This window comes from Dreissena polymorpha, chromosome 1 (assembly GCF_020536995.1).
Source record: "Dreissena polymorpha isolate Duluth1 chromosome 1, UMN_Dpol_1.0, whole genome shotgun sequence".
Taxonomy (NCBI): domain Eukaryota; kingdom Metazoa; phylum Mollusca; class Bivalvia; order Myida; family Dreissenidae; genus Dreissena; species Dreissena polymorpha.
The window spans coordinates 117,721,071-117,742,509 of record NC_068355.1 but is presented as its reverse complement, the minus strand read 5'-3'; the positions used below and the strand labels follow the sequence as shown (position 1 = coordinate 117,742,509).

Below are 21,439 nucleotides of genomic sequence, written 5' to 3'. Positions count from 1 at the left end.
AATCAAATGATTGATGCTAGACTAAGGAAGTAATACAATCCTCTATCGTATGATGCTGATCCCTCATGCAAAGTTTTCTTAAAATCCACAGCTGGTATTATGTTTTGGACACTTAACCTTTGACCTTAAATTGTTACCTTTACCTTGGATCTGATTTTTGAGCACAATACGCCATCTCATCATGTTAATCTGTCAAGTTATTTGAAAATCCAAGAATGCTGGACATTAATGCTCTGGAACAAATATTTCCTGCTAGCGCCTGCGTGCCCAATATAGTATTCTTAAAATATGGCCACTATTTAAATGGGCATAAAATGATTGTATTTCCCTATGCATAGTTATGTACCTTTCTCATCCATGCTAACTGCATGTATGTCCATGATTCCGGTGAGTTTGGGCAGCACTAGCCGGTGATTGTCCGGCTCTGATCCATCTTGTTTTACGCTGAACACTGATGTTTTCTGCCAGTCCGTCCAGTAAATCTGGTCTCCGAACAGGGCAATGTTGTAGGGGTGGGCAACCTTTATGGCTATTGACTTTCGAGCTTCACCGTTCAGGTCAGAGGATTCGATTAACTAAATTAAACAACAATGGGAGGCAATTTGTATGGATTTTATGTGTGACCACTTAGTAACAAAAGACAAACTATTTTTGAATTCTTAAAAATAATTGATTTTTTTAGCATTTCATCACATGCATAAATAAGGAAGAATTTTCTAGACAGTTCACACACTGAAGCAATACAGAAAAATGCTATGCACGTCTTATAATAACAACACAACAGCAACATTTGCTGTACTTTTCGTATTTGTAAAGCCATGAAAGATGCCAATATAGTTGATAAGAACCTTCATACAGCTTAAATTTGAAATGTGTTCCAGTGCCAGACTATTGATGTTCTCCAACTGGGACATACTTTCCCCATTGAGGAATGAAAAATAGACCTCATGTGACAATCCTCTAATGAAAAAGTAGATTTGTCATAAATATTTACATCTCAATTTGCATGGTAATAAAGGTTAATTAGAAAATTAAAAACAAGTCACATGGGTTTATTATCCAATCAGAATACTGTCTTTATGTTAAAATGAAAAAAATTGTGAATACCCAGTTATACTGTAAAAAAAAGCTATATATATTATGTATTTTAGTTATTCTTATTTGTTAAAACCAACATAAATAGAGGACAAAGTGTTTACTTAAGTGATTTGTCATACTTAGTTAAAAAAATAAAAATAAGATAATATGACTATAACACAGCCGATTTGTTAAATACTAGTGCTGCAACAATACGCCAAAACCCGTATTGCAATATATTGTCAGTACAAAAATCCGTATTGCAATATATTGCAATTTATTGCTAACTTGTACCAGAATTATAACTCGAGAGCTAATCACCCGGCCAAACCAACTTAATTACATGAACATAACCTTTTCGTCTGCCATTTAGAGAACTATTATAAAGGCTGACAAGAAGAATAATAACCGGAAAGAGGATTGTGGATGTTTAAAAGCCGGCCGTGTAACTCATCAGAATGCTGTTACTTAAAATTTGTTTTGATCATTATTACTTCTGTTTATAATAACATCAATTTACATTTTGATTATGCAATTAATTGTGTTGTTATTTTTTGTATTTCCATAAGCTTCATCTTAAATTTAACAGTATGACATGCAAAAGCAGATCTTGCGGACTCCCATGTATCAACTGTACTCCGTAAAATAAACTTTTTAGAATGCTATTTTTACGCAACAATTTATTTTTACTCAACAGTAAACACATTGTTTTGTTTACCTTGATATCATTAATTCGGATGGCTTTTCTGGATGAAATGTGGATGAATTTTTGTAGAATTTTCGTACCGGTATGATAAAAATCATATCGCAATTCAATATCCGGATTGCGTATTGCGATATATATCGATATACCAGTATATTGTTGCAGCATTATTAAATACCATAGTTACTTCAGTAAGGTTCTGCCAAGACAGGTTCATCTACATGGAAAACCATGTAGTCCATGAGTCCACCCAAGACAGTAACAATATGAATATTTCATAATTTACTATTTTTTTCATCTTGTGTCTTCAATATGTTTGGACAACCCTCTAAAGAAGTCAATATGTTCACCTCAGTTTTTGCATCAGCCCAGTACAGCCTCTTGCCTTCTTTGTCCACAGTGAGTCCGTTGGGCCAGATGACACTACTTGAAATCAGGGTCCGTCGTCCGTTACCGTCCAACTCGGACCGCTCTATCTTCGGAAGATCGCCCCAGTCCGTCCAGAAAAGATAACTAAAATTAGCGTTTGGATATGTGAAAAGAATCAACACTAATGGTTGTTGATACAAACTAAGCAACAGTTTGTTGCTCATCTACAGTCAAAATTCTTGAATTTGATTAGTCTTGTTATTCTGTGTAGATCCATTCTGTCTCTAAAAAATATTAATCTCATTTAAAAAATAAGTTTTAAACCTAGATTATAATAATACAACAAATTATAGTTGAGAAAAAGCTTAAAAAGAATATTTATGAATTAAAACAAATGTTGTGATCTACTTAAAAAAATTGTATTACCTTTCTTCATAAAACAGAGTAATGGCCCTTGGTTTATCCAGATCTTCCCAGATTATGACCTTTGACATTGTTCCATCCAGATTAGATACAGAAATATGATTCAGACCTGAAATAACAAAAGACTAGATAGCAACGTAAAGTAATGTATCAAATGCAAAACATCATCCAAACACATCCTTTCTATGTTAAATTGCGTGTCCAAAAAGTAGAGAAGCATGAGTACCAAACTATAACTGAAGGCTATTTGGAACATCTTCTCCGACTTTTTTGCTTTGACATGTCTTTTAAGTCTTTGACATGCACTTCAATAAAACAATACCATGTAAACTACATCAACACATTTTGGAATGAAAACAGCAGAAGCAAAACTATAGTGACAAATTGTACACATCATTTATAAACTCTTACAATTTTTGCAAATAGCCTAGCGTGATGTGTGAAATCTCTACAAACCAAGCTAAACCCTTTCCCACCCAGAAGCAAATAATGGCTTCTGCAACCTGCATAAAAACCAGAACAAAATGAGATTAACTCCCAGTCAGTTCAGGTTGTATGCTGTTTGTTGCTCATCGGTATCTAAGGATTGGTAATTAAACCTTTTAACATTGCATATAGAAAGAAAGGTTTTTCATCGAATCTAACTTTCTAAGGGACTACACATGCATCCAAATAAGTATCAAAGTGGTAAAGGGTAAGGAAAAGAAGACCTACAAACATCAAAAACAACATACCTGTGTCAGTCCAGTAGATTTTTCTTCCGATTTCGTCGACTACCATGCCATCAGGAGTGTCCAGTCCGGTCAGGATCACTTCTTTCACATTTGACCCGTTAAGATCTGCCCTCATAATGCGGTCAAGAATTGTATCAGTCCAGTACACTTTCTCTGTGGAGAATATTTGGTCTTATAGAATAGGCTTAGAAAATTTACCTTAAAATGAGACTCGAGATATTGCGATGTAGATTTTTTGTCAGTTAATAGTAAAGCAACTGGATTCTATGACGACCACTCTCCTATCAAGACTATACTGACCTACCGTACAAATCTACTTGTCAAAATTTCAATCAAGTTTACAATTCTACTTGTTAACCTTCTTTCCTGTATACAGCTCCTCTGATCTAATCCTTATCATATCAACAATTCTTCGGGACTAACCTTCTATACTGTCAACACTTCTACAGGTCTAACCTACTTTCATTTCAACAATGCCACTGATCTAACCTACTTTGCTGTTGACAAATCTATTAATGTAGCATATGTTCCTCTCAACAAGTTAATAATTCAAAATAAGTCCCAACTTTCGTGCGTCTAGTAAGGAAATCAGGTAGTTATGCGGGGACACATTCCAGAGCGTCACATAATGCGGCCTCTGGCCCAGAAGGACCTCATAAAGTGCACAATACACACAAATACACACAAATATACACAAAACACACAAATATACACACAAACACACAAATATACACAAATACACACACAGACTTTCCTATTTACAATCCTGCTGCTCTAACTTACTTTGCTGTCCGCAATTCTATTGATCTAACCTAATTTTCTCTCAGCAAATCTACTGAACTTTCCTTCCATGCTATCAACAATTATCTTTGTACTATCTTCTAACATGTCATCAATTCTATTGGTCCGATCTCCGGTCATGTAAACATTCCATGTGATCTAACCTTCTATCCTGTCAAAGCTGATAGCGATGGCATTCTTCATGTTGGATATCGGCAAAGTCACATCAGCATAGTAGCCAACATCCAGTGATATCTTCCTAATGTCAGTTCGCTTTGCAAATATCAAGAAGTTCCTCATATCTGCAACAGCAACATATCATATTCATTTGAAGAAGGTAAAAGTATGAAAGAATACATATATGAAAAGATACAAATCATTTTTACTTAAAGAAGGTAAACAACTTAAGATTATAAAGCTGCAAAAGCATTATTATTTGTGGAAATTACTTTTTTGTTTAATTCATGGGAATTTAACATGCCAACAAATCAGTATTACCAATGTTAACATTTAAAACAATAGATGTGTTTGTCAGAAACACAATGCCCCCCTACTGCGCCGCTTTGAATTATTTTTTTTACCTTTGACCTTAAAGGATGACCTTGACCTTTCACCATTCAAAATATGCAGCCCATGAGATACACATGCATGCCAAATATCAAGTTGCTATCTTCAATAAAGCAAAAGTTATGGGCAATGTTAAAGTTTTTGGACGGACGGACTGTCAGACAGTTCAAATGCTATATGCCACCCTACTGGGGGGATAACAAGAGCTGTCAGAGGACAGCGCGCTCGACTATTCGAGTGCTTGATATTATAACGTAAGCCATCATGGGAAAATTGTTCATATTTAATAATTTATTAGACAATCTTTCAAAAATAAAAAAAGGAAAACCAATTTTTTTTGGGGGGGTGGGGTGGGGTGGGGTGGGGGGATTGGGGGTGGGTGAGAGGGGGGTATAATGTGGGGTGTGGTAATTTATTAGATGATGATTAAAAAAAAAAATTGGGGGGGGGGGGGGTTAGGGAGGGGGGGGGGTGAGAGGGGGGTATAATGTGGGATGGGGTAATTTATAAGATGATGTTTAAAAGAAATAATTTTTTTTTGGGTGGGAGGAGGTTGGGTGGGGGGAGGGATTCTGGGTAGGGGCGTGGGGTATTGTTTGGGTGGAATCCATTGTTATATTCAGGTAAGTGTTGTTTTGTCAAAGTAATAATAAAATGTGATCATAAATAAAGAAGTTATGGCAATTTAAGCAAAATGTTCAATTATCTAAGTGTAAAAGGGGCCATAATTATGTCAAAATGCTTGACACAGTGGTCTGCTTTGGGGTAGTACGCAAACTTTAACATAGATTTATCAATAATATGCATATTCTAAGTATAAAAGGGGCAATAATTAAGACAAAATGCTTGATAGAGATGTCTGCTCTTGTTTATAGGTTGGGGTGATGTTGGTAAACAAGTATGCAAAATATGAAAGCAATATGTCAATATAGGGACAATGAAAATAAATGGGGTAGTACGAAAACTTTAACATTTGCACGCTAACGCAGACGCTCACGCCGACGCTGGGGTGAGTAAGATAGCTCCACTATATATATATATTTCATATATAATAGTCAAGCTAAAAAACAAATAACCATAGGTATAATAGACATAAATATCCAACATAAGCTATGCACACCTCCCTTCTTTGTTTTTGCAATCCAGATACATTCAGATACTACATAACAGGAAGTCCATTATACTCTGTATTCAGATGACCCTTGACATTTCATGCACAAGATCTGTGTTTGTGAAACACAATGCCCCCAACTGCGCCTATTTGAAGGCATATATTTGACCTTTGACCTTGAAGGATGACATTGACTTTGACTTTTCACCACTCAGAATGTGCAGCTCCATGAGATACACATGCATGCCAAATATCAAGTTGCTATCTTCAATAAAGCAAAAGTTATGGGCAATGTTAAAGTTTTCGGACGGACGGACTGTCAGACAGTTCAAATGCTATATGCCACCCTACTGGGGGGATAACAAGAGCTGTCAGAGGACAGCGCGCTCGACTATTCGAGTGCTTGATATTATAACGTAAGCCATCATGGGAAAATTGTTCATATTTAATAATTTATTAGACAATCTTTCAAAAATAAAAAAAGGAAAACAAATTTTTTTTGGGGGGGTGGGGTGGGGTGGGGTGGGGGGATTGGGGGTGGGTGAGAGGGGGGTATAATGTGGGGTGTGGTAATTTATTAGATGATGATTAAAAAAAAAATTGGGGGGGGGGGGGGGGTTAGGGAGGGGGGGGGTGAGAGGGGGGTATAATGTGGGATGGGGTAATTTATAAGATGATGTTTAAAAGAAATAATTTTTTTTTGGGTGGGAGGAGGTTGGGTGGGGGGAGGGATTCTGGGTAGGGGCGTGGGGTATTGTTTGGGTGGAATCCATTGTTATATTCAGGTAAGTGTTGTTTTGTCAAAGTAATAATAAAATGTGATCATAAATAAAGAAGTTATGGCAATTTAAGCAAAATGTTCAATTATCTAAGTGTAAAAGGGGCCATAATTATGTCAAAATGCTTGACACAGTGGTCTGCTTTGGGGTAGTACGCAAACTTTAACATAGATTTATCAATAATATGCATATTCTAAGTATAAAAGGGGCAATAATTAAGACAAAATGCTTGATAGAGATGTCTGCTCTTGTTTATAGGTTGGGGTGATGTTGGTAAACAAGTATGCAAAATATGAAAGCAATATGTCAATATAGGGACAATGAAAATAAATGGGGTAGTACGAAAACTTTAACATTTGCACGCTAACGCAGACGCTCACGCCGACGCTGGGGTGAGTAAGATAGCTCCACTATATATATATTTCATATATAATAGTCAAGCTAAAAAACAAATAACCATAGGTATAATAGACATAAATATCCAACATAAGCTATGCACACCTCCCTTCTTTGTTTTTGCAATCCAGATACATTCAGATACTACATAACAGGAAGTCCATTATACTCTGTATTCAGATGACCCTTGACATTTCATGAACAAGATCTGTGTTTGTGAAACACAATGCCCCCAACTGCGCCTATTTGAAGGCATATATTTGACCTTTGACCTTGAAGGATGACATTGACTTTGACTTTTCACCACTCAGAATGTGCAGCTCCATGAGATACACATGCATGCCAAATATCAAGTTGCTATCTTCAATATTGCAAAAGTTATAACCAAGGTTAAAGTTTTGTGACAGACACACAGACAGACACATACAATGACAGACAGGCCAAAAACACAATACCCCCAATCATTCCATCCGGGGGGCATAAAAACGCTAGGCACTAAAGCTGTACAATAGTATTAATTTCGTTTACGTAAAATACTACAATTTGGCCCTACTTATTAAGGTAGCAAGACACTTCGACCCCTTGACACTTCGACCCCTACCCATTTTAAATGACACTTCGACCACTTGACACTTCAACCCCTATTTTCAATATTTTTGTTGAAGACACGTAGACCCCTGATTATTTCAATAAAGACACTTAGACCCCTTAATCAAAACACTGATTTAGCAATTAATTTTGTACTTTTGGGCTGTGATTATTCTATTCAAAAGTCAGCAATACATGTACTTAGAAACTACATTAGAAATTATATATTTATAACCACTAAAGAGATCAATATATACGCCTATTTAGACATCATTATTTCCTTAATACCAACATGACCAGAATATTCTTAATTAAATTATTTATGTTTTGGTCATTTTCTCAATTAATGATGGGGTAGTAAGTAAACAACGGACATATTTCATACAATGCGTTTGCAAATATAGTACTAGGAATGACATGTTTCAGTTGTTATGAGAAGTATTAAGATATTAATGTTGAATATCTTCAATAATTATGGAGGGTGGTGTGCTATTACGGATATGAAAATTAAAGCCGTTTTGCTATTGAAAATTTTCACCTAATTTGTCATCCAAATAATGTGTTGGTTAGTTAATTTAATAATTGACAATTTGGCATGCTGTTAATTGATGCCTTACTGTATATTCCATACATGCCAAAAATGTACTGTTTGTTCCATATCTCATGAAACCTGGTTTATCGGGACACGATGGCACATGAACTTGTGTATAATTGAAAAATTGTGTGGCATATGTCATTCAAATAATCTGTTGATTAAATTAATGTAATAATTGACAGGCTATTAGATCTAATTGAATGTATGCATATATTCCATATCTGGTGCAGATGTATATTCCAAAGTGACACCTGTCTGTTAATTTAAAACTTATGAAAGAATGTAATTGATTGGTTATTTAAATAAAATGAATTTACTTGCCTTGCTTATAAAAAGTTTCATCTTGACTTCTGTTATTAGAAAAATCTTAAATTTCTAGAACTTATTATTGTGATTTATAATTATTTTGATTAATTTTGTTATAATGTCTGACTCAGACTTGTGCATAGAATGTTCAGCTTTTGTGACTGAAATAGATGAAGCAATCACATGTGATGTTTGTGAAAGATGGATCCACAGAACATGCAGAACAGGTATGCTAGTATGTTAGCTGACCTTACAAATAATGCAGTATTTTTATTACTGATTGATTAATATTTTTTTAAACCCAAATGAAGTCTTGCTTTTATATGACCTTAATATGTTATTGAATTCCTAACTTCAGATGTGTGAAATATTTTCTACATTCCTGTTAATTAATTAGTTAATTAATATGCAATACATTATTATAATTTTATTTGTATGTATTCCAATTAACAAACTTCTAAAAAATGAAAGAGCAAATTTAAATCTATTATCAGAATTTTCAATTACAAAATCAAAAATATTTTTAAGTCATTAGGCATTCAGAGCTACATCTAAGTTGTCATATATTATTAAAAAAATTATCAAAATATCAGGTGAACAAAAATGGAATTTTTGAATACAGGTATTACCAAGAGAGATAACAACCGGGCAATGAATCTGAAGACAGAACTCATCTTCACGTGCTACGCATGTAAGGAGTCAGAGATGGAAGACAGCGGGGTTGATCAACAGCCTGAACAGATGGAAGGTGTTGCCCACTCAACCATGATTTACGCTAGTGCAGAACTCCCGCCACTACCGAGTATAACCTTTAACTTAGACTTCAGCACTGGTAGTACCAACACAACCTCAACAAATGAAGATACACCTCCAGGTACCTTTCATCTAGATATTACTGCTGGTCGTACCGCCGATAGTACCACTGATCGTACTGCCGATAGTACCGCTGACCTTGCAAATGATGCAGAAAGAAGTCTGTTTGATGTTAGCAGAGACAACCCTCCAAACATTACAGCATTTGCGGAACCATCCATCAATGGTGAAGACCTTCCAATGTCCACCACAGTCGTCGAGGAACCCATTGGTGTCCAGTTTAAAGTCATTGAGGAGGGTACACTCAAGAAACGTAAAAAATTTGTGTCTTCTGATGGATTTGCTTACATCATTAAGAAGACCACTTAAAAGGCTGTGCAATAGAATGTAACCAGCGGCGTACTGGTCAGATCTGCTATTCGTCTGTTCGAAAAGAAGGCGACATATTCAGCTGCGGAACCACGGCACACAATCACCCAGCCGACCCACTGATGCGCCAGAAGGTAGAGATAAGCCGTGATGTATGTAAAATAATGTATACTGTTGACTGATTTTATATATAAATATAACATAATGGTTTTTGTATGTTTTTTCTTCTCTTGTATAATTTTTTAGAGTCACATACCCATATTTATAATTACACAGTTCTTTATATTATTTACAATTAAAAACTGTTTATCACAACACAATTAGTTGAGTCTGTACAAAACTATAATTGTCATAATAATAATACATATTATACAATATAATTTGTTATGAACTTACAATCTTTTTAATATACAGCTAAAACGTGAGGAACTCCGTGATGTCCATGGAACTACCAATTTGTATGTAGAAGGTTGACGACAATCAACATCTAATGTTTGCCACACACCAACAACTTCAACTCCTACAGAATGCCAGGAAGTGGTACCTTGACGGGACATTCAGGGTTGTCAAAAAGCGTTTCAAGAAACTCTGGTCAATTCATGCATTCCTACCGGAGGGCGAGTCGATGAAACAGGTTCTGCTAATGTTCGTTCTGATGTCAGGTCGCAGGAAACAGGACTACATAGCCATTTTAAAGAAGGTACTCGACATTCTCTCAGAAGCTTATGCCGTTGAGTGCTTCTGTATGGACTTCAAGCTGTGTGGCAGGCTCTTCGACAGGTATTCCTTGGAACCGTTCTGAAAGGTTGCGCATTCCATTGGTCCCAATCTGTGATAAAAAATATGAAGGACTTTGGTCTCATCAGGACGTACAGGGAACGTGCAACTGTGCACCAGCTGATCAGTAAGCTGCTTGCTTTGCCATTTCTTCCCGGCAGGGATATTGGGAGAGCTTTTCAACGCCTGAAAGATCGTGCGGACACAAGTTCAGAGAATGTACGTGATTTCTTTGAATATGTGGAACACACATGGGTTGACACCACTCTTTTCAACAGAGGAGTGGTCTGTGTACAGGCAGCCTGTGCGCACCAACAACGATACGGAGGGCTGGCACAGGAAACTGAACCAGAAGGCTGGGAAAGGATCCCTACAGTTTTACGTCTTGGTACCACTTCTGCTGGAAGAGGCCAAAACGGTCAACATTCATCACCAGCTGGTATCGCAGCAGTCCCTAATTTGAAACAGAAGGGCTGTGTATATATCAATGGACCAGAGATTTGGGGATCTGTGGGACCAGTACGACAACCACGACATTGTTTGCGAAGAGTTCCTAACAAGAGTCGTGAAATTTATGGACGTATTTAGGGAACATTAAAAAAAAAGTTGCCATACTGAGGGTTTCAAACAAAGACTGTATGTAACTGTGTTGTATTCAAACAAGCAAAATATCACTCCTACGACAAATATTAAAAAAATATTTCTTTGTTTCTTAATATTTAATTCTATATTTAAATTAAACCTATCATAAAATGATTGTAAAAATGAACTATTTAGCAATATATTAAAGTGTGTTTTAATCATATTCCACACACAATATTATTATGTTTTCTTTTTCCTTAATAAATTGATATCACAATACCATTTGTTTTTATTCATTGATCATTGAACATATAAGATTCTAATAAATGTGTTTGTAGTAAATAATTATTTTTATAGGTGATTTAAAAAATGTTCAAAGTATTTCATGAAACCCTATCGAAAGCCCTACTATACCTATTCCCTCTCCTTTGAAAAAGTATTTTCATATGATAAAGTATAACAAACATCACAAAAATCAGTTTCAATAATAATAAATAAATATGTTAAATATATAAAAATATAAAAAATTAACAAGGGTCAAATTGTCTCAAAAATAAAGAACAAGGGTCAAAGTGTCTCAAAAAATAGGGGTCCTAAAAGGGTCGAAGTGTCATCTTTAAAAAAAAACACAAAGGGGTCGACGTGTCAAGGGGTGGAAGTGTCTGACATGCCTTATTAACCCTTCAAGCCCAGTGCGTGTTTTGTAATTTTTAGGAATGTTGTATTTTAAACAGCCACAATATGGTAGATGACAGACAATTCAGTCAATTAAATGTTGATGTTGTGATATCTAGTTAATTGGCATGCAATAAACAGGGCCAGTTACTATCACCTCATCAATATAAACATCCCACCTGTATTACAGGTTCTTCCATCTTTTTTCAGCAGCACGCCTGTGGGACATATGCAAGTGTGAGCCCGAGGCACGGGGGCTGGCAGACACAGGTGACTGCACTGGCCGTTGTTCTCTTGGCAGATACTCTCAACTATATCAAACAAGACATTTTGAAGGCTGCTGAATCACACACAGGGGTGTGATTTTGGAAAACTAAGACAAGGATAACTAGATCTTTGTCACAGATGTGACGAATACCCCCACATGTCGCATTGACACATAATATTTTGCATGTCGTCTTCACAAAAAACAGCGGACACCATGCTCAATTTTTAAACGCACTAAGTGACCCCTTGACCTAGTTTTTGACCCAGAAAGGCCCATGTTCTAACTTGGCCTTAAGATCATCTCCATAAAACTTCTGACCAAGTTTGGCGAAGATCGGATGTAAACTACTTGAATTAGAGAGCTGACACCATGCTGAATATTAAAAAATGCACTAAGTGACCCCATGACCTAGTTTTAGGCCTGGAATTGCCCATGGTCAAACTTGTCCTAGAGATCATCTAGATAAAACTTGTGACCAAGTTTGGTGAAGTTTGGATGAAAACTACTTGAATTAGAGAGCGGACAACATGGTGAGGTTTAAAATGCACTTAGATACCCCATGACCTAGTTTTTGACCCGGCATGACCCATATTCAAACTTGAACTAGACATCATCAAGATACAACTTCTGACCAAGTTTGGTGAAGATTGGATGAAAACTACTTGAATTAGAGAGCGGACAACATTGTGATGTTTAAAACGCCCTATTAAGTGACCCCGTAACCTAGTTTTTGACCCGGCATGACCCATATTCAAACTTGAACTAGACATCATCTAGATACAACTTCTGACCAAGTTTGATGAAGACTGGATGAAAACAACTTGAATTAGAGAGCAGACAACATTGTGATGTTTAAAACGCCCTAAGTGACCCCATGACCTTGTTTTTGACCCGGCATGACCCATATTCAATTTTGCCCTAGACATACAACTTTTGACCAATTTTGGTGAAGATTGGATAAAAACTACTTGAATTAGTGAGCGGACAACATGGTGAGGTTTAAAACAAATTTTTTAAATAAAATTCATTTTAATTATTAAATACTTACCTGTTATCGTATGCGTATGCTTATACTTTCCAAGGGGAAATAACTCATCCGGAATTTTAACTGGGAATCCGCCACCTCAATACTGTAATACAGGCCAGGTTAAACATAGTGCAATGCAACCTAGCCAAAAATCGGTAACCAACCCTCAATATTCTTTCAATATATATACAAAAATATTAATCGAATAGCAGGGTGGGAGGTGGGACTTACCGATAACAGGTAAGTATTCAATAATTAAAATGAATTTTATTTAAAAAAATTGTTTTAATGTCATAAATACTGACCTGTTATCGTATGCTGATTTTGCAGCTGCGGTGGGAAGGTTCGTATATATTTTCCCAACACAGTAGAACCCATAAACAGGGTTATCAGCTAATGATATCAAGTAATCTTCGTTAAAACGGTAATAATTATGACTTCTCGGACAGAGTAATATGTCTATGTCGTAAAGAAGACACTACCGTTAGTGAAACCACAACAAGCCCAAACATATACAAATTGTATTGTTGGCACTTCAGAAAACGAAGATAAAAAGATGACAAAGGTGGTCGGATTCCTCCAGTAAACAGCTTAGAGCACGTCAAAAAGTGAGGTGTGATTAACATATGCCCACAAAACAAACAGAGCTCTTAATTCATGCGGTCAGATCCTAAAAAGGAATGAATCCTTAGATAGGAGTAACTTTCCTTAGTCGAGGTCTAACCCCGAGAAATAGAAGCCGCAGACACATCTCCCCCCCCTTTTTGGGGGAAATGAAGAGTGTCTTTTGAGAACCTCGAATGGACTTCCAACTAACACTGCTGAGATAGAACTTCAAAGCCCTGATTGCCCAAAGAAGTTTATCCTCATCTTCATGACTACCAGTTCAAGAAAAACTTGGAAACTTGAAGGTAGAAGCCATATAGAAGACTTGATATTAAGCAAGGAATCCTGGCTGACACAACAAAGTGGAAACGACAATAGATCCAACTGGAATTGGTCGTATTCAACAGAAAAAGCATTAATTTCACTTCTCCGTATGGTAAAAGCCATAATAAGAAGGAAAACCGTCATAAAATTATATTGGAACTGTTAATAAGCCTGATGAAAAAGGTTCATAGGAGCTCATTAAGCATCCCAACATGTAACACAAGTCAAAACTGCTTAAGAAGGTAAAGGAACGAAAAACATAGTGTTGACGTTCCATAGTTTGGATCAGTTCCAAAATAGGTAAGACAGCACAGAGTTGCGATGACTTGCACAAAACAAGGTATACGAAAGCATAATCTCTATCCTTTGATGAAGAAAAGAAAAAATTTCTTATCATCAAGAAAAAGATGAGAAAAACCTCTATGTATCTAGCAGAGTGATTAAGGTAATAACTATGCTCTCGAATACCCAGTCAAAAAATGAATTTCCATAGAACCTTTATACAGTTCTGATGGAATCATCCTTGCACAAGTAACAAGGATTGAAACTCTAACAGAAAAACGTTCTTCTGTAGAGATAACTAAAAGTTATTAATGGCCAGACATGTAGTGGCACATGTTTGGATCAGTAAAAATTTGTCTCTCTGAGATATGATATTTAACCTGTGAAGAAGTTTCCTGAAAATAATTGTACAGGAGACTTAAAAGGTCGTAGAACCATAATCCCATAGTTCATTAAGTATATTGCATGAAATTATGGCAAAAACTCAGTTATTGCAAAAACTCACCAAGAAGGCAAGATATTCCAGTTTATGTCAATGGACGAATGTATAACAATCGCACACACTGCTGGATCGATTTCTGTGAACTGCATTAATGACGTTGTTCAGCATACCGGTATATACTGCGATATACGATCGCATAACGCTAATTACTAGCGTTTGATGATAAACAACATTCTTTGATATACTATGTACACCATGAACTTTACTTCCGCGCATGCGCAATTACATTATTTGAACCCAACGGAAAAATAATCCGAAAGAAAGAACTGCAGGAGAAAACGTCCAACAGGGCGTTGAGACGACCTGGTATGAGTAAGACGATAGAGAAAATTTGTTGTTCTTGCAAAGAACGAATAAGTTCCTGATTTCCAGTTACAAGGAGTGATAATATGATCACCTCCGTGTCTGTAAGTAAACCACGACCGATGTGTGATAGTTGAAACCATCACAAAGGAATCGTAAAAATGTGTTGTAAATGAAAAACAGCTAAAAAGAATTTTCGCTTTTCAAGATGTAGATGTGCATGTGATATTCATTAGGATACCACATAATTGAGAAAATCAAGATACGTTGTTATATGTGATCGTCCATAACTTTCTCTGCTCACATCTGTATAATATGTAAGGAAGGTTGTGGTAGAATAAACTATATTCTTGCCAAGATAATCTTCTAGTCTAGACACCACTGAATAGTGGTAAATAATGACAAAAAGATGGAAATCTGTGTCATTGAATAATCCCGAGATTAATACAATTAACTTAAAAATAAAGCTGAAACGGACGCAAGAAAAGACGTCTCAGCAGAAGGACCGGTGACCGGACCGGTAAATACCGACCGGTGACCGGAACCATTTGTCAAGGATGGGTGGGCAAAGAAACCACGGCGAGCCGCACTTTCCCACTCCAAACACACTTGAAAATTGGTAGAATAGGACAGTGTTTAACATTTATAAGTTTATGACCTATCTACAGAATATAGCCTCTTCTTGAACCAATAACAGGCGCCTTTAAAATCCTGGATAATACAGGTCGTGAAGTCATCGATTTGCGAAGTACTGAAATATGATTGACAGTGGTACCTCCGGAATCGGAGGTGTGATGGCAGAAAAAGGTGAAAACCCTAGGAGTAACCTTAAGGGGGTCCACGCTTGCCGGTAGAATGCATGGAAGTCTTAAATTCTGACTTGATTAATCCATTTACTTCAAGACTCCTAACCGGGACAAATTCCGAAAGAAATACGACCAGTTATAGGAAGACGGCCTGTTATGGCCAGAAGTGTAATAGAAGAATAACCTTAAGATGAGGTCCCTCCAGATCCTAGGATCTAAGATCTGAGTTCAATAGGTCCTAAGCCATCTACAAGACTGTAGCCGCTATGCGGTCAATCCTATGTATCAGAACTCTTGTTGATACCAGTAGCTTGAAAATATGCACTGTCGTAGGAGCAATAGAAAAGCAGAAGTCGATACAAAATGTCGTCTTGCTTATCCTGCTAGCGTCATTAATGTGTCCCAACTGTTCCGTGACATTGACTGCAAAGTCTGTAGCCGACAGGTAAAGGCGGTTAAAACAATTCATCCTTCGGGTCTCGAACATAAATTAATAAAGGTCAAATAGTAATGTTCGACCTCAATGCTAGTCTCCGAGCTCACTTCAGATCTATCTGCAAGACCAGTAGTCTGCATGTAGCCGGTTGAGATAGAAGTACAAATAACAGATATAGCATGATTTGGTAACCGTCGCCAGTAGAACATCAGTATTGAAAAACACAAAAAGTCATGTAGATTGTTGAATCCATAAAATATAGTATTCAATACAATCATAGCAAGGGGTATACAACTAGGTAATGTAGACGATACCCGTGATACTAAAAATTTACCGATGAAAACACAGTGGAATACCGGTAATTGGTAACTGGTGACCGAACCGGACCGGTCAATGACCGGTAACTGTAGCCAGGTGAACGGACCAGTCATAATATGACCGGTGACGTTACCAGTTAAAGACCGAAAAATGGTGGAATCCATATGGTCTGATATCAATGTCAAGCACTGCTCGGAAAAGAAGATCGTGCCAAAAAAATCCAATCCGATGGCGATGAGACATCACTTATTCTGACCGGTGATCAGTGATCGGTGATATGACCAATGAATGGTGACCGATGTCCGGTGATCGGGACCGGTATAATATAACTGCGTCAGAATGGAAATATCTGGTGCAGAAGAATGACCATCCACGAAGTCATCTGATAATGTTAACCGGAAAACAACGGTGGATTATCAGTATTAATAGGCATAAGTGCCCTTGTAGTCGTAGTGGAGAAAAGAACAGCTTATCCCAAAGCCTGAAAGTTAACCGAACTAGTGTTCGTATACAACTACGGCTCAGTGACTGCAACATGTGTGGATGCCATAAGAAAAACCATCACAAGTGGAATCGAGACATGATATTCCTAAAGGAATACAATGGAGAACGTCGATATGACCAGTAGGTTCATTAACGCCTACGTGAGAAGTGGCGACATCCATATAACTGCGATGCCGAAATATTGTTCGGCTACGCTGGAAATATTGTCTTCTACAATATTGTCTCCGTGAGCATTGAAGTGATCGCTTACGAGCGTATTAACGCCGAGAACTGCTCAATGAAGGAGAGGTATGTTCGATAACTATCCTGTTGTGCACAATGAAGTCCGCTGGCGTTTACGTGAAGGTTGACGACGTCCTCGTTTCCTGCGATGTCGAGATCTGGATCGGCTGCGCTGTCGAGATGTGGATCGGCTGCGATGAGACCGAGATCTTCTAGAATAACGTCTCCGTGAGTGACGACGTGATCGCTTACGAGAGCCGCGACGATGAGAACTGCTCGACGAAGAAGAGCGTGTCCGATGTCTACTCCTTGATGAAGACGATGTATTCGACGACGAATAGGAGAATAATTCAATGAAGAAGACCGAGTTCTTCTTCTTGACCGGTGACTGGTGTTATCAGTGGCAGGCCTAACTGATGACTGTTGACCAGTGATCAGACCGGTGATCAATGACCGGACCGGTGACCGGACCGGTGACATGACCGGTGACCGGACCGATGATCAATGACCAGACCGGACCGGTGACATGACCGGTGACCGGTGACATGACCGGACCGGTGATCAATGACCGGACCGGTGACATGACCGGTGATCAATGACCAGACCGGTGACCGGGACCGGTGACATGACCGGTGACCAGACCGGTGATCAATGACCGGACCGGTGACATGACCGGTGACCGGTGACATGACCGGACCGGTGATCAATGACCGGACCGGTGACATGACCGGTGATCAATGACCAGACCGGTGACCGGACCGGTGACATGACCGGTGACCAGACCGGTGATCAATGACCGGACCGGTGACATGACCGGTGATCAATGACCAGACCGGACCGGTGACATGACCGGTGACCGGACCAGCCGGTCAGACGTCGATCAAAGGTCCGTGATCAACGTCCCCGGTGACGTACCGGTCATATCATGACCAGTGTTGTCACCGGATAATGACCGTATGGCAGATGCCAAATGGTCCGGCATTGGTCGATGTCCTTGACAAATGCCATCGGGCAAAGACCGGCTGACGGGTGTCGCCATATGGTCTGATGTTGACTGTCTAAGAGACTTAGCATAGTACGGTCGCGATCGTGCCCGATACCCGGTGACTGATACTGCAACTATCATCCATGATCTTGCAAAGTCACCGGGTATTTATCCACTCTTGTTTCTGCGACCATCATGTAGTCGAATATATGAAAAACAAGAGCAAAGCATATTCAACCATAAACTGGTCACAGACCAGATTATCATACGGCACATAAAATCATTATTTGACCATAATGAAAATTATAATAATACTGCCGTAGATCATAAATTAAACAAAAGTTTAATTCAAAACAGATGAAAAATAAAATGACGATCAATTAGATTGTCATACGGAACGTTAAAATCATTATTGCACACAATGGCAAATGATAAACAATCTGTCAATAGAAGAACACGCTTTGCACGATCTGGTAACACATTAGAAGAACATGCTTTGCACGTTCTAGCAATGTATTAGAAGAGCACGTTTTGCACGTGGTCGTTCGCGCCTGAAAACACCCAGCATGGTAGAAATAAACCATTGTTCGATAAAAACAAGCATGGCTTACCTTTTACAAATGAAACAAAATCCATTAAATCCACACAAATTAATCCGAATGAGAAATAAAAAGATAAATAACACAATTTATCTATTCAAAACCCCAATCAACCAAGTGAAAAACAATATTTTAATTCAGAGCCGTAAAAGACACGTATACACCTGGTTGATCCGGAAAGAATATTGAGGGTTGGTTACCGATTATTGGCTAGGTTGCATTGCACTATGTTTAACCTGGCCTGTATTACGGTATTGAGGTGGCGGATTCCCAGTTAAAATTCCGGATGAGTTATTTCCCCTTGGAAAGTATAAGCATACGCATACGATAACAGGTCAGTATTTATGACATTAAAACACACTAAGTGACCCCGTGACCTAGTTTTTGACCCGGCATGGCCCATGTTCGAACTTGACCTACACAAAATCTAGTTACAACTTCTGACCAAGTGTGGTGAAGATCGGATTTAAACTACTTGAAATAGAGAGCGGACACCATGCTCAATGTGTAAAACGTACTAAGTGACCCGGTGACCTAGTTTTTGACCCGGCAAGGCCCATGTTCTAACTTGGCCTTAAGATCATCTAGATACAACTTCTGACCAAGTTTGGTGAAGATCAGATGAAAACTACTTGAATTAGAGAGCGAACAAAATGCTGAATGTTTAAAATGCACTAAGTGACCCCGTGACCAAGTTTTTTTTACCTGGCAAGACCCATGTTCGAACCTGGCCTTAAGATCATCTAGATACAACTTCTCACCAAGTTTGGTGAAGATCGGATGAAAACTACTTGAATAAGAGAGCGGACAACATGCTGAATGTTTAAAACGCACTAAGTGACCCCGTGACCTAGTTTTTGACCCGACATGCAAGGCCCATGTTCAAACTTGGCCTAGACATCATGAAGATACAACTTCTGACCAAGTTTGGTGAAGATCGGATGAAAACTACTTGAATTAGAGAGCGGACACTTAATACGAACCGACTGACCGACAGACAAGCTCACTCCTATCTACGCCCTCAACTTCGTTTGTGGGGGTATAGTTACCCACCCCTAAACTGGGTTTACAAGGGTTACTGGTCCTTCATTATTAAAGTGATCTATTCAAGTTATGAGGTATTTGTGAAGCAATATTTACACTCAGGGTGAGAAAATCAGACAAAAGTAAAAGACATCACAATGGCATATATACTACCAGAAAATATTTCTTGATTTTTTTTCAAAATTAACAAAACAAATTAATATTGTAATTTGTACAATCTGTAACAAACCATACGTTGAAGCAGATTCTGCAGTTAACATAACAATATTTTCTGACATTTTACTAATTTGGATTTTATGTTGCATTCAACTGCACAGTGGTCAGTTAAAATCCTTGTAACCGAAAACAGCCCTACTTTAATCACAGGTACCGAGGCGATGTCCATAGAAATACTTTCATGACCAATCTGCACACAGCTTCAAGCAAAGTTAAACTTCAGTTGAGCCAGCAAGACAGAAAGCTTATTGCTTAAATTGCTTGGCCTAAAAATAAAACCTGCCATCCTCAAATCAGCCCTCATCAAACTAAGCTCGCAGATGGATGCAATTGAGCTTAAATACAGATGTTGAAACTAAAGCTATGGCAGCCTTCTTCAGATTTCCCACAGAAGACACCAAGTAATAGTTCTACCCATGAAAAAGACTTGACAGCGCTTCAATTAGCTTCAGAATTTTGAAGTATAAGAGTTAAAATATATCTGTTTTACTAAACTAAAGCTCACACATGTTAACATACCCTCGCTCCTGTCCCTATTGAACACAGTGATGTCCATAACGTTGCCCATGTTTTCCTGAATGGTGACCTGGTTGTCCCCTTGTCTGTCCGAGCGCACAATCTTCTTGTGCAGCCAGTCTGCCCAGTACATGTAGTCACCAAACAGGGTGAAGCCAAACGGCTGCGGGTGGGACAGGCTCATACTGACAACCGTCTGTGAACGAGAAGTAAAACGTGTATTTGCAGGTTGTTGGACTTTCACTGGGCACTATGGAGATTTTTAGTGAAATTTTCACTTAAGTTACCTAACTTAATACAAATTTTTCTAGTAAAATTCATTTTAATTAGTAATTACTTACCTGATATCATATGCTTACTTATTCCGATAGGATCGTAATTTATCGGGAATTTTTCGTCCGAGGAATCCCACACTTTTCAGAAACCCGTCAGGTAGGTCAGAGCGGTCACATTGTGCCGTGTAGCCGCACAACCAAAACGGGACATTACCCAGAATCCACTCTTATTCCAATAAAAAATATGAAATATTAGACAAAGAGCGGGGTGGGAGGTGGGACTTACTGATATCAGGTAAGTAATTACTAATTAAAATGAATTTTACTAGAAAAATTTGTTTTAATAGCTTAATTACGTTACCTGATATCATATGCTGAATTTGCAGCTGAGGCGGGAAGGTTCGTGAAAATCTCCCCATCACAGCGGAACCCATATCTCGGGTTCTCAGCTAATCTTCGTTATTACGGTATTAACTTAATTCACAGATAAGCGTAATATACCTATGCCGTAGAAGATACTACCGTTTGTGCAACCACAAGGGGGCCCAACAAATACAAGTTG

The 21,439-nt window shown here is 38.1% G+C and overlaps 1 protein-coding gene across 1 annotated transcript in view; it reads right to left on the bottom strand.

The window, feature by feature from the left end:
• The window catches only part of LOC127846296 (low-density lipoprotein receptor-related protein 4-like), a 121,423-nt gene that overhangs the window by 26,360 nt on the left and 73,624 nt on the right, over positions 1-21,439 (bottom strand). The window contains exons 20-26 of the mRNA XM_052377466.1: positions 20,606-20,798; positions 11,824-11,955; positions 4,251-4,388; positions 3,307-3,459; positions 2,576-2,681; positions 2,131-2,293; positions 347-575 (exon numbers count right to left, since the gene is read on the bottom strand). Coding sequence (XP_052233426.1) covers positions 347-575; positions 2,131-2,293; positions 2,576-2,681; positions 3,307-3,459; positions 4,251-4,388; positions 11,824-11,955; positions 20,606-20,798 — 1,114 coding nt within the window. The remainder of the gene's footprint in view (positions 1-346; positions 576-2,130; positions 2,294-2,575; positions 2,682-3,306; positions 3,460-4,250; positions 4,389-11,823; positions 11,956-20,605; positions 20,799-21,439) is intronic.